The 13,793-nt window shown below is 39.6% G+C and overlaps 1 protein-coding gene across 2 annotated transcripts in view; it reads right to left on the bottom strand.

The window, feature by feature from the left end:
- Positions 1-5,818: 5,818 nt before the first annotated feature.
- SLC4A10 (solute carrier family 4 member 10) overlaps positions 5,819-13,793 on the bottom strand; it is a 188,251-nt gene continuing 180,276 nt past the window's right edge. For both annotated transcript variants that reach the window (XM_042997242.1, XM_042997241.1), the window contains exons 23-24: positions 12,236-12,352; positions 5,819-6,210 (exon numbers count right to left, since the gene is read on the bottom strand). In XM_042997242.1, coding sequence (XP_042853176.1) covers positions 6,144-6,210; positions 12,236-12,352 — 184 coding nt within the window. In that variant the 3' untranslated portion in view covers positions 5,819-6,143. The remainder of the gene's footprint in view (positions 6,211-12,235; positions 12,353-13,793) is intronic.

The raw sequence follows: 13,793 nt of genomic DNA, 5'->3' as shown, positions 1-13,793 counted from the left end.
AATTGGCTTATTGGGAAAAGAAGGTAAAGACGTTGACAAATAACTTAGAGATAAACTTCATCTGAGGCTAAGCTGGAGACACACAGAAACGAAGTGCAGTACCAAAATGTGAAGACTTGCCTGCCATTGACAGTTGCGGCCTCGGCAGGTGCACGGATGCTAAGATTCCTATCACACACAACCTGCTGGAGCTCAGCAGTGCCCAGGAGCAGCACATACACCAAAGGAAAGGAGCGATAGTCACATCTCTTCTACAGATCCAGAGTTTGCTTTTACGTTTTGCTCACGATTTTTAGAAAGTCACTTGAAAATTATTTATGGACATTTTTGGAAACCTTGCTAAAAAGGATGATATACCTCCATGTCTTCGCAAACAGAAGGCATAGATCAGTTCATCCTCTAAAGCCACCACCATAAAGATCAATTATCACGTCAGGCTGTATGTCATGTCATTCCAGGCATTTTCGGCTGTACGTCATTCCAGGCGTTTTCTTTCTTATTCACAGGTGGTCACTGAAGCTACCAATGCTACTACTTGGTATTTGCTGCTTTTGAGCTAAGTTGACGTGAGAATTGCAATTTATAAAACTACTAGATTTGCACAATATTTAAGATGCAGTAAGTTCTAAATGAAAAACATACCAAAACACAAGGATGGCTTTTTTCATAAAGAGAATTTTGTTGTCAACTTTGTGGTTCTTTCAGCAGTGTCCGAGACCCTTTTTACACACATCCTCAATGGTCTGCAGTGTGTATTCAGTATGTCTGAGGTATATAGGTGATTGAGAATGAGAGACGAAAGTAAGTAATAAAGCATACCATCACTGCCCATAAGAAAAGCTCAGAGCAAGGTATTATTAGTAAGACCAATGTCGTGCTCAGTATAAATTTATCATCTTTCCGCATGTCACCTGTGACAATATTAACATTTAAACTTGAGAACTGGAATTAATAAAAAAAAGTAATTTCCCCACTGCTAAATTGAGAAGGGTATCTTCTCTAGTGTTACAGACTTTAAACTTCCACAAGCTCAACGAAATTTGTTATTCTTCACAATCTTTCAGCTGAACAGTTCATCCCAATTTAAAACAAATTATTTAAAACACGTATCTGGTGAGAAGTGTGACCCATCAAATAACCAAAACCCTGATTATTTCATGAAGCTTCTCCTCTCCAAAGTCATGATACTTGTGACTTGTGAGCAAAGAACTTCATCGGGCAAGTTTTGTTTCCAGTGTTAATCACAAAAATATGAGTCACAAAGAAAGTGTAACATACTAAGAAATATTACTCATCTTAACTTGATTCTGGTTGCGTGACCTGGAAGGAGTACCTTGTTAAGGAGGGCGGAAGTCGCTCCTCGCCTCCTGCTGGAGACTCAGTGCACTGCAGCCTGGATAAGGTGGACATGGGTTAGAATCTCCGCAGCACCACTCAAGCGAGAAACATTTTCAAGAGCGCTATTCTCTTTGAACCCCAGTTTCTTAATTTGAAAGAAGAACAAAAACACCTACTTCACAGAATTTTTGCCTTGCTGTGAAGAGTTGTGCATACACTATGCCGGCATTGTATCCATGCACGCACCCTCAACCCCACTCTTCCCCTCCTCCTATTCACGGCTATTGAGCTTTTTATCTTGGTTTATGACTCCACTGATGATTCCATAGATTACACAGTTCCCCACCTTAGGTGTCTGTGTCTACAGGTGCTGGGTACACAAAGGTGTTCAGTAAGCATTCGTTTTTGCTTTCTATACTGCCATACCAGCGAGAGTCTTTTCTTGGATCTTTAATACATTCTTAATAAGATGAGCAGCAGCATTTTGTGATATATTTTACTCAGGATTCTGTCCGCAGCCTTTCCCAGCTGGAGAAAAATCCGAACACAGACCTAGGCTCTGGAAAGTTACAAAGAAGGGATAAAACGCTATTCCTAATTTTTAAGGAACTTATAAACAAATGGAAAGAATAAGTCACATGGCAGAAATCTAGAACTACACACACCAGAAGCAAGAGAATCTACGTACAAAGCTAAGTCCGTGGTAAGAACTATGAGATGAGCGGGGTGAAAATGTGGGCGGGGAAAGGTGGTTTCTGGATTCATACGGGCTGCCATTGGCTGAATTTTGTACTACACCTACATTTCTTTCATAGTCTCAGGATTACTATTGATACCATGCTTTTCAGAACTTTTTTTTTTCAGATACAACCCAAAACATATCATATAAAGGAATGTTCTACATGAAAACATTTATAGTAAAACTATTGTATTTGGAGTTACCTACATACCTAAGGAGTATGCTTCAGCCTGTTGGGTTTCAGTCACAATAAAAGTTTAGAGACCACTCACAGAGTGTTTGCTTGGAGCCTCACAGTCACCCTGGATCCCTAAGGAAATGATTCCACTTTGTCCCCCACTATAGTCGACTTCCACTGCGCTGCTAGATTCATCTTTCCAAAAATCCATGCCTCTCCATTACTCAAAACTTTTAACGGACAAAGGGCAAAGATCATAATATACAATTTAACATCATTTTATAATAGAAGTGATCAACATCTATTTCTACCTTTTCTCACAGGTCTTCATTACTCTCCTAACACTCCACCATCCTGGGCTGTTTGCTTGGTTCCAAATATGCCATACATCAAATATGTCAGGCTCCGGTTACACCATATAGCTTTACTTTTTTATTTCATTTTTATTTCATTTTTATTTCAATACTGGCATGTGTTTGAGAATCTTTGCAGCTCTTGGAGTAGGTTTCCTTCCCTATTTCCATCCTAATTCATATGCTACCTCTTATATAACATTTTCCTCAAACTCTGCCCTACTCAAAGTTCCATCTTTAAGTTATTCTCTGCTTTCATTATGCAGCCAACTCAGTACATACCGCATTGTGCTCTAGCTATGTATCTACTGTGCCCTTGGAAGCAAGGACCACAGTTCTCTTTTCAAAGTTCCAGGTCAAAAGTAGTGGCCAGTACACCAACAGAAGCTGAACTGGAGTTGTATCAGTGAGCTGCAGCTTTCTGAGGAAAACAACCAAAGAGATACTCAAAAATAAAGTAAGCAATCCTTGAACACTGGGCTTCTTCGAGGGGACTGATTACAAGTAATCTTTCCCAATGGAAATTTAGACAATCATATATCCAAATCGCTCTCATACAATTTTCAAATGCTTGTAAATCTCATTTCCTTTCAACTGATGAATATATGAGATAGTTTATTAGAACATTTGGGTAGCAATCTTGAAACAATAGTAAAATAATCAGGTGACCAGGAGTGAACAGCTACAGCTAAGCAGGAACAGAGGTAGATCAGTGCAGATAGAAAAAAAAAAAAAAAAAAAAATGAGCCACACTTTTAAGAGCCAAGAAAAATCCTAAAAGATCTAGATCTAGGGATTGTGTTGAAATAGAAGTGGCTTGTGAATTGTCAGTGGAGAGTTTCTATCAAGCTATGAATTTAAACTACACACCAAGGAGATAGATTAAATTTAGGGAAAAACTTCCCAGTATCAAAGGCTGTTAAATGGTAGCAATTATAAAGTATACTCACGAATCAAGAGAAAAATACTGAAGTACATTCAAGTTCTGAATGTAATTACTTCTATAACATACCGGCAGACGGCTACAAAAGAAAAATAGCCCCATCTGACCCATTGTAACAGGGAGGAGAGAAATTTTAGGAAATGCTTTTCCCATGGTGTGGGTGTGTGTGTGTGTGTGTGTGTGTGTGTGAGAGAGAGAGAGAGAGAGTTGGGGGGGGGGGGTAAAAACCGAAGTTTATGGAGTTCTAATAATGGGAAAGCCTACCAAAGACCTTGGAAGGTTTTACTAGTCTGGGAGCAATGCCATTTGCACCCAATTCATTGCTTTCTGGAAAAATGAAGAGATATATCCTACTATAGCTCTCATAATATTCTGTTCATAAGGTTCAAATTGTCTGAACACTCTTAAAATATCTGCATCACCAAATTTTCTTCACAGGGGTGTTTAAACTTAAATATTACGTTCAAACAATCAAAATGTTCTACATCGATTTACTGACTAACACTAAGGAGAAAAAAGACAAGACACTTTGCATCACAATTTAAAATGTGCAAGGAAATTAATTAGGATAAATATTTATTTCCACATAACATTTCTTAGTTGTGAAAAACACAATATCCTAGTCACATTTACACATTACTTGAACTTTGCAATAAATTACATTCAAGATATTCAGTAATTTTGACCAGGAATCTGAGGAGATTAGGAGGAAATATATAACACTACATTTTTTTCTTATATTTTATATGATTTCAAAATATTAGGATTGACATAGAGCATTAAAATTCACACGAGAACAAAATAACTATAAAAATACTCAGAAATACAGAATTTCATTGGATATGATTGCTTATTCAAATAAGTGATCATGTGAAGGTCTAAATTCACTATGATCATTTGTAACAGAATGGTTATTAATGTATTAAAACACTAGGAGGCTGCTTTTAGGACTGACTGGCATGCACAGCTAGTCTAAATCATAAAACAATGGGAATGTTTACAATGTAGTATCTGTATTATAAAACACACAAAGGCAACACATTTGGAATGGAAAATTTCTGTGTTTTTCCTTGGCATTTATAAACACAGATTTTATTAACTGCAAATTATCTGTATATGTTTTTAGGTTTATGTTCCGTAAAAGAGATGGCTCCTCAAAAGACTGTGAGAGGAATTTTCAGAAAGTATCAAAATGTTGAACCTAATGGAAGCTTTGTTGGGTTTTTTAAATTTCCCTCACAAGCTTAATCACAAGAGGATTTTTTTTTCACTGTTCATATGCAGTTATACACAAAATATGTAATTAATAGTTTGGAAAAGCCACAGGGCTCTGAATTATTGTAAAATAGAACACCGCAGATTATAAGGTTGGTGATCACTGGTGATTCTTAGGAAACAAGAGCACTATAAGATTCCATCTTTATTAACTTCACATTCATCTAAAAAGAAATGAAATACTGTATTTTTAGTAATGCTCGGAAATTCTTAACTTTGCTTCCTCTTGTACAAGCTCAGTAAAAATGGATTCTTTCAGATGGACTGAAATATCTACAGAACCCTCTCAAACAGAATCTGAAATTTTCATTTAAAAGATTATTTTTCTACAACATGCATTCAATTAAAAAGTGGAAAAGAGCTTTGCAGAAGGAAAAAATTACAGTTGGAGACCTGTCAGCCTAACATTAGAACATGATTCAGAAGCAGCAGTAAGCAGTACGTGACCTTTAGCAGCAGAGTAACTGGGGAGTGAAATTTCACGTACGAGGCTTCACCATGTGGCCTTCCACGAGTGTGTATAATAGGTTTATTTGGAAAACATTTGTTTTTAGTGGGAGAGAAATTTAACAGCATATTTCTGATAAAGATTTATACTGAAAATCTCACAAAACTTACAAAGTTTTCCAGAAGTATTTCATACAAGCCTAGTATTTGATGGTGTGATCACAACTTGAATCACTAACCGACCACTACTTGACTCTCTGCATTAGTTTCTGATTCTTTTAAACAAGTTGTGAACAGGTTCTATGTATTTTTTCAAAGGACTTTAAGTTTTAGTTAGATATATAAACTCTTACGTATTAAATGTATCGTAATAAATCAAGGAAATGCATAAATACAATTATTAAAAAATGTTTCCAAACAAACTTTTCGATTGGGGTCTTCTGAAAGAAGTCACTAACGCTAAGCTATAAAAAAATAAAAAGAAGTAAGACTACCTTTCAAAATTCTGCTGAATGAAATGACCAGGTAGCTTCAGGTCACTAAAGTAGGAAAATACAAACTAGGTAAATATGACATCTCTTTAAGAAAGCTATTGCTCTCATAAAACCAATGATGAGAATCCAGTGTTTACAAATGTCTAACATACAGCAAGGAGCACACAGATTCTTGCATTAGCTATTGTATATGCTCACAAGGGTATCTCACTGTTCAGAAGTTTAAACACAGAAATGAAACAAATTATTGCACTACTTACAGTGTGAAGGTGGATTTGGGATGAGAGACAGAATTTACAATACATGATCAAAGCAGTTTTATTAATAATTGTGGTGCTCTTCTCATATATATGTAAAAAATAAATTGAAGATCAAGTCATAGACAAGTCTCCCTGTCAACACCTTTCCCTGAGTCCGCTTTCTTCTCTTTTCGGCTTTCAATGCTACAGGGGGAAGAAAAGGAGAAATGTATTACTGCAATCCAGCACGGAGACTGTGAGGTCTGCTTGCTCAGACACAAAACCCATCAGCCCCAAAGTACCACATGGGCCCTTAGCATTGCTCTTTCATGCTGCGAAGCATAGCTAGATAGCAACAATTACAACCCCCTGCACTCGGTGAGATGGAAACCAAGAACTGCAGAAAGGGAGAAATTCAAAAAACAGTAACTAAAACACAAAAATCAGACATTTTTAAACAGTTCCAAAAGCATGCAAGATTAATACCATGGTCCTCATTTGGGCAAAGGAATTACTGCTAATTGTTGAAAATGCCAGTCCTGCCCCCGTCTGAAGAAAGCACTGACATCATAATGACACCAAAGAGATGTCACGGTAGGTATTTCAGGGCTCGCTCGAGTGGCTCATCCTTTGTGCACAGACTGGATCCTGATTTTTGGTGAGAACTATGTCATGGTCTGTTGGAAAGACACATCTCCGCTGTCGTCGGGGAGGCAGTCACCCCACACACTGCCCTCCACACACCTGTGAAGACTGACCGTCACCCTGTCCATCAGAGTAACAATGTTTTACCTCACTGCTTCTGTAATGAACTCATTCCCAAATGACTTCTGTTTTTTTATCTGCTATCCAATTAACCTTGTCAGCGGGCAAGCTGGTAACAAAACTCTACCACTTCTGTCTTCGTGGGGTATTTTTTTGGTATTTTCCCAAAGATCACTTTTCCTACTCTCATGTTGACAGTTTTCATGGAAAACTCAAACAGTGTGCTCACGTGCGAGAAGCTCACAGCAAGAATACAGGCTTCGGGGCAGGGGTGGGGGGTGCACAGAATGGCTTACTCCCCAGTGACCCCCAGCACAGGGCAGCGTCGCCCCCACCTGGGGCCTCTCCTGTCCCTCCCTGCCACTAATTCAAGGGGTGAGTGGCAACTGGCCTCTGGGGCCCCGAGCTGGAAGAACCCACACAGTTTCACTGGCCACTTCTTCCCTTAACCTAAATTTATGAGATAGTTGCCAGTGGGGAAGCCCTTGGTTTTAGAACTCTTCTCCAAGTAATAAAGTGACAGTTAAAGCCTCCTCCCCACCCCACCCCCCCGCCTTTCTATGCGGCCTCCTGCGCAGCTTTCTTAGTGGTCAACAACTTAGACACATTCTACGAGTGTGTTTTTCAAATTGCTTTTCCTCCAATTCAAGCTCGAAACAGCCCTTCTCAGTTGTCACCACCACCCGGCGCCATCAGGTAAGAAGTGCTGCAGCTTCTGCCGTCCGTGGCACGCTGCCAGCACTGCGAGCTGGTGTGAGCGAGCGTCTATGGCACCCGGGTTTATGCCTGCCACACTTCTCAGCACGCACTACTTACAGGTCAGAGCAAAGCAACTTTTCTCCCTTGTCTTTTCTCCTTCCACAAGAAGAGATGACAGTGTGCACATGATGTGTTGAGAGCCTTAACTCTGTATTTTTAACTCCTCTATCTGCATGACTCACTTCCTTCTACTTTAAGTGCCTTTCATATGACAAGTGGCTGCTATCCTACTTTTCAAATTAACTTTTCCTTGGGCTTTACCTGGCTCCTCGTCTCTTCTCTTCCGCCAGACAAAACCAGTGAAAAAGGGAAGGCATGGGGCAGCGGAGGAAGCCTGGACTTGGAACTGGAAGGTTAGGTTCAGTTTCCGGAAGCCAAGAAGGAACTCTGTGACCTTGGACTAGTTGTTTAATCTCTCTGCGGCTTGGTTTCCTCATCTGTAAATTTGAACTATATGAGTCCCCAAATTCTCTTGTAGCTCGAAGGCCAGGATTCTGAAGCTGGCATTCTCAATCGCAGTGGGGCCCTATCTTTTGAAAGATAGACTATAAGAGCCCATCTGTAGGAGACCCTAGAGATGCAGACACACTGGCACGGTTCCTGTGTGCATAGTGCTAAGTTCCATAAGCTTTTTATAAATGAGCACATTCCCAATGGCACTATTAGTCACCAAGTGGTGAGAAAAGATTCAGAATGTTGACTTAATTCACAGATAATGCTTCCTCCTGATGTCCTGCTTTGGTCCTACTGGTTGGTTACAAAACAATAACCGAATAAATGATCAGGGCTTTCTTCCCTTCTCTAAAACTGGTGGCTTTGGTGTCAGATTAGATTTCAACAAACTTATAAAGCAGAAATTTTATATCCAGCTCAAAACTTCTATGAAAAATATTATTGACCTGAACCCATCTTCTTACTGTATGCCTATTACTGTCTTTATTTCCTTGTTACATTCATTTTTCACGATTCCAATAAGTTCTAAACTTTCATTGTAATAAATATACATATTTACTAAATATGTAGCACATCTATGATGTGCTATTGCAGTAGATACATATTACATAGCTGTTGGGTACCAGGTACTCTGCAAAGACCAAGGGATACAAGAGAGATGAGACAGTGCCCTGCCCCTGGAGGAGTCACATTTTAAAATCTAAAGAAATAATATTTCAGGAGAGAGCAGAACATGACCCGCTGCCTTCATGCTGCCAACTAGTGATCTAGGAAACTGTTATGTTTCGATCACACCAAAATAGTTGTTGCAAACAACATTTACGAAGAAGTCATGACAGGGCATAGGCCTAGGAAATCACAGCAAAGGAAGAGAATCCAGGATGGAAGAAGGTGGTGGAAGTGGGCAGCCAGAGAGGAGCAGAGAAGATGGTCCCAGAGCCTAGCCTCTGCCACCAAGGCAACACCAAGCACTGTTTTTCCTAATGTTGCCAGGTACCTTCCCAAGAAATGTCAATCTCGGTGTCAGTTGTTCGCCTATTCTGATGCAATGTGTGGTTTTTAACGAGACCTATTTCTGCCAATCCAGTTCAAGAAGCCACAGAGGACCTCGTCGCGTGTATGCACAGCACTGTTGAACAAGGATCAAATTAGACATCCTGCAGATGTGGTCAAATTTTCAGTGAGTTCTGATATCCTTCTTTCAATCAGGCGAGATAAAATATCGTTGACAACGAACGGTGGATGAAATGATGGATAAAATACAAGTGCTATTCCCAACTGCACTGTGGAAAAGTATCTAAGCTTCTCTAATAGGCATACAGGACCAATAGCAAGGGACAGGATGGAGAATAAGGAGAGGGCCCGTGTCAAAAACCGCAAGGAAGCCAACTTAGGCCTCAAGAGATACAGACCCTGGTAAATGGGTCTTTAGGTTTGGGTTTAATTTAGTTTAGTTTTATGTACCAAGAGATACTCTAGTAGGCACAACACTGTTAGAGTTCTTGGTCATCAGATTTCAATACCTTCAACAGACACACCATGAAAAAGCAATGGCTTTGGGAGGGTATTGTTGTTATTAGTGTTGGTGGTTTTTGGATTTCTGGAAGCCACACACTCTGCCAAGTTTCACTGTTATAAAGATGAAAGACATTAACCATTAACCAAGAGGAATTTTTCACCTGGAAAGCTACAGACAATCCATCTAAAGGTAAACTTTCATTGCACAATAGTTTGAATCTCATGTTAGGAGGAAGGTATGTTCAAAGAGTAAGAAACAGGGGTGCCTGGGTGGCTCAGTCGGTTAAGCATCCAACTTTGGCTCAGGTCATGATCTCATGGTTTGGGAGTTCGAGCCCCACATCGGGCTCTGTGCTGACAGTTCAGAGTCTGGAGCCTGCTTCAGATTCTGTGTCTCATTCTCTCTCTGCCTCTCCCCCCACTTGTACTCTGTCTCTCTCTCAAAAATAAATAAATGTAAACAAAAATAAAAATAAAAACAAAGAGCAAGAAACAAGTGGTTGTATCAAAATATAAAGGATGGTCCTAATTAAAACTGAACCTGCTTAAAGCACACTACATTGTTTTACAACAACTAGTTTTTTTTTTGTGGTGAAAAGCATCACCTGACTATACTATTTACTTTAAGGAGTACCTAAAATACTATGACATAAAATTTTTTGCTTGAACCAAAGAAAAGCAGAGAAGGAGTTTGTACTATGGCTCCATTTAGTACAGGAAGAAAAGCAATCTATAAGTTGGTTGTCTCAAATTTTCTACATATTCTCATGGCTGGCATTTTATTTTGAGCTCATAAACCTGGAGTTCCCATTTTTTTTTTAAAAAAAAATCAGAGAAATGCCATATTTTTAATGTGAACGAGTCCATAAGCACATATTTCAATGGGTTTAAGAAATTACCCTTCTCATAATTCTGATTTTCTTCCAAGACCAAAACAGAATTACTGTGAGGATGACTCTATCAGACTGTAGCGGGGATCTTTGGGGAAGGAAGATAAAGCATGTTTTAGAATAAAATATGACTTCTGTTTGAGCCAAGCAAAGAAATACATGAAGATTTTAAAGCCCTGTTACAAGACAGAAAACATCAATCAGAAGTCTTTGAGGGAGCCTACTGAGTAACTTATATTAACCTCCTTTGGACTAAGTGTTAGAAGTAGTCGTTAAGGATGGAGAGAGGGAGAGGGGGAGGGAGGGAGAAGGGGGGAGAGAGGGGAGGGAGAGGGAGAGGGGGAGGGAGGGAGAGAGAAAGAGAGAGAGAGAGAGAGAGAGAGAGAGGTGACTAATTCCAGATTTCTGGGATGAGAAGACTGTGCACATCCACTGTTTGTCTTTTTGGGATAGAGATGACATTGAAGCAGCATGCCATTTTGGGGTGACAAAAACCAGCAACAAGAGATATTCTGTAAGTCTAATGTATCATCTTTTCTGAGCCCATGTTTCCAAATATTTCTCATGAAGCCAGATAAAGCTTGCAGGTTTGGAAGCATGTGGTGCATAAATGGAAGCTCCCAGCTTTGCAATTTCTTAATTCAAGGATAAATTTTCTTTTTTTTCCAATATAGAAATTTGATGTCATCACTAAAAATGGTGCTGTGCGATTTGTTGATTTATATATGATGTATTTGTGTAAGTCATGTAGGAAAAAAAGTTCACTCAAGCTTCCAACCTTCTTAAAGAGCTGAGTAGTTATAGGAACACCATAAACACTCAGTCCGATACTGGATCTAAGCCCAAGCCTCTCCATGCCTTTTGCCTCCCCAAAACTCACACAGAGAACATAGGCTGACCAGGTTTCTAGAAGACACCATTTAACACAGGAAATACAACCAAGGAATAGGTTTGAGGGAGAGGGTCTTACCTTTGGGGAATCAGCTTCTAGAGTGATTAGGAAGGGGAGCTTATGACAAAAATGTAATATAAAAATTAAGTAGAAAAAGTTAATTTAAGGTCATGAAAATAAAGGAACTTAATAACTAAACACTGTCCCAAATCCCTCAATCACTCTTTAATAAGAAGAGCTATTAGCATAACACAGAGATTTTTCTTCAGATCAGTATCTAAGAAGACTGGATGGTTTGAACGCTTATAAATTCTGGAAAATTCAGTTGGAAATCCTGTGATGACTCTTCATATTTAAGGACACACTCTTCCCCAGCATGCATTTACAACTTAGCATCCACAACTATAGGAGTGGTTTGTAATGTTTGCATACAGAGAAATATGAATGCATAGAACTTTCTGGAGCTGAAAGTTTTGGACTAAGGAAGTTAGGGAAGATTTTCAGGGAGTTGGAACAGGAACCTGGAAATATACTAAGTGCAAAATCACCATTACATGTGCATATGGGGCTTAAGAAAGGACAATGGGGGAGTGCAAAATGTGGGCAGATATCTAAGAGGGTTCTGGGAAGTGGGTGATGAGTGAATATAATGGAACTTTATTGCAAAAGAGTAGGCCAAATGAATGTCCGAAAGTGGCCTGCATTGGGACTCATTTACAGCACCATTCTCCCCACTGTCATAGTTTTGCAATAAGCTTGTAATCTGAAAGGGAGATGTTGAAAAACATACCAACAAATGTGCCAATTACAATTTCTGCCTACTTTTAAGAAGAGTTTTCTGAAATATTTTAGACCTAAATTCAATGGAAACCAATACTATTCCTTCCCTAATAGATTCATGTCATAAAATGATTGGAATCAGTACAAATTCACATTATTTTGGAATTCAAACCTTTTAGAAGGAAAGCTTGACTCCTTATCTTTTGAGTTATCGGCAGTCATCAGAAGGTTCCTCCACAAGGCAGTCTTTGACATTTCATCGGAGATATTGATCACAGATGGATCATCTCTAGATAGGAGTTTACCCAAAATGAAATTTAAAAAAATTAAGTAATTGCAGTTATCTAGTGATAGAAACTAAATATAGGACAGTCTTATACCTTTGTACAGTATTTTTCACAGTTAAAAATTAAGAAGTAAATAGTTCTCTCAATTATTTTTTAAAAATCTATGAAAAACAAAAATCTCAACAAAAGATTCTAGTTATATAGACACTGGTTTTGGCTAGAGTTCTCCTAATTCATTTCAAATTACAGAGATGAGTTTCTGTGTGTTTACTGCTTGGGCTCTTGCCCCTACATTCGCAGCCGAGCAGATCAACTTCAGTCTCCTGCTCAGACGCTACAGTGGCTCTCACACACTTAGAAAAAAAAGCCTGGCAGGGGTGCCTGGGTGGCTCAGTCAGTTAAGCATCTGACTCTTGGTTTCAGCTCAGGTCACTTGCTGTTTGTCAGTTCGAGCCCTTCATTGTGCTCTATGCTGACAGCATGGAGCCTGCTTGGGGTTCTCTGTCTCTCTCTTTCTGCCTCTCCCCTACTTTCTGTCTCTCTCTCTCTCAAAATAAACAAACAAACAAACAAACAAACAAACATTAAAAAGACAGAGAAAGCCTGGTAAGTGGACCATAGGCTCTGTCCCTGCCCTCACCCTCCAAGTTCATCTCCTGCCATTACAGCCCTGCTCCTTCTACTCTGGCCACAAGCAGTGGTCTCCCGACTATTCTGGAACACTCTGGGCTTGCTGCCTCAGGGCCTCGTGTTTGTCCTGCCTTCTGCCTATGATGTTCCTTTACATGGTACAACTCTTTCCCTCCTTTGTTTAAATGTCACCTACTCAGGCCTTTGCTGACTACTGTATTTAAAATTTCTGGGCCACCTGAGTGGCTCAGCCAGTTAAGCGTCCAACTCTTGGTTTCAGCTCAGGTATAATCTGTTTGTGAATTCAAGCCCCACGTCAGGTCTGCACTGACAGTGTGGAGTCTGCTTGGGATTCTCTCTCTGCCTGCCTCTCTCTCTCTCTCTCTCTCTCTCTCTCTCCCCCTCCCTCAAAATAAATAAACTTAAAAAAATAAAAGAAAATCTCTATTTCCATCCACTCAGAGTACCCTCATCCTCTTTTGCTTTTTGTTTTCATTGCACTTTTCACCATCTAAAACACTATCCCATATTACTTGTGCCTTTATTTTTGGCCCCCCCACCTCTATTCTACTTGAATATAAGTTTTATGAGGATGACGATTCTTGACCATTCATCTGCTACTGTTTCCCCAAGAGTCAAGCAGGGCCTGACACTTGGTGCCCACTCAATAAATACTGGTTGAATAAATGAAGGCAGTCTGTGTGTTTGGCAGCTATCTTTCCAAATGACTAGAAAGGCCTTCAACATCAGGGCGCGTACAATGCTGGGTGCTTTGTTTGCATTTTAACATGGCACCAATTTTAAGTGATGTCC

Source organism: Panthera tigris, chromosome C1 (assembly GCF_018350195.1).
Source record: "Panthera tigris isolate Pti1 chromosome C1, P.tigris_Pti1_mat1.1, whole genome shotgun sequence".
Taxonomy (NCBI): domain Eukaryota; kingdom Metazoa; phylum Chordata; class Mammalia; order Carnivora; family Felidae; genus Panthera; species Panthera tigris.
The sequence above is the reverse complement of the archived record's forward strand: the minus strand, read 5'-3'. Positions and strand labels throughout refer to the sequence as shown.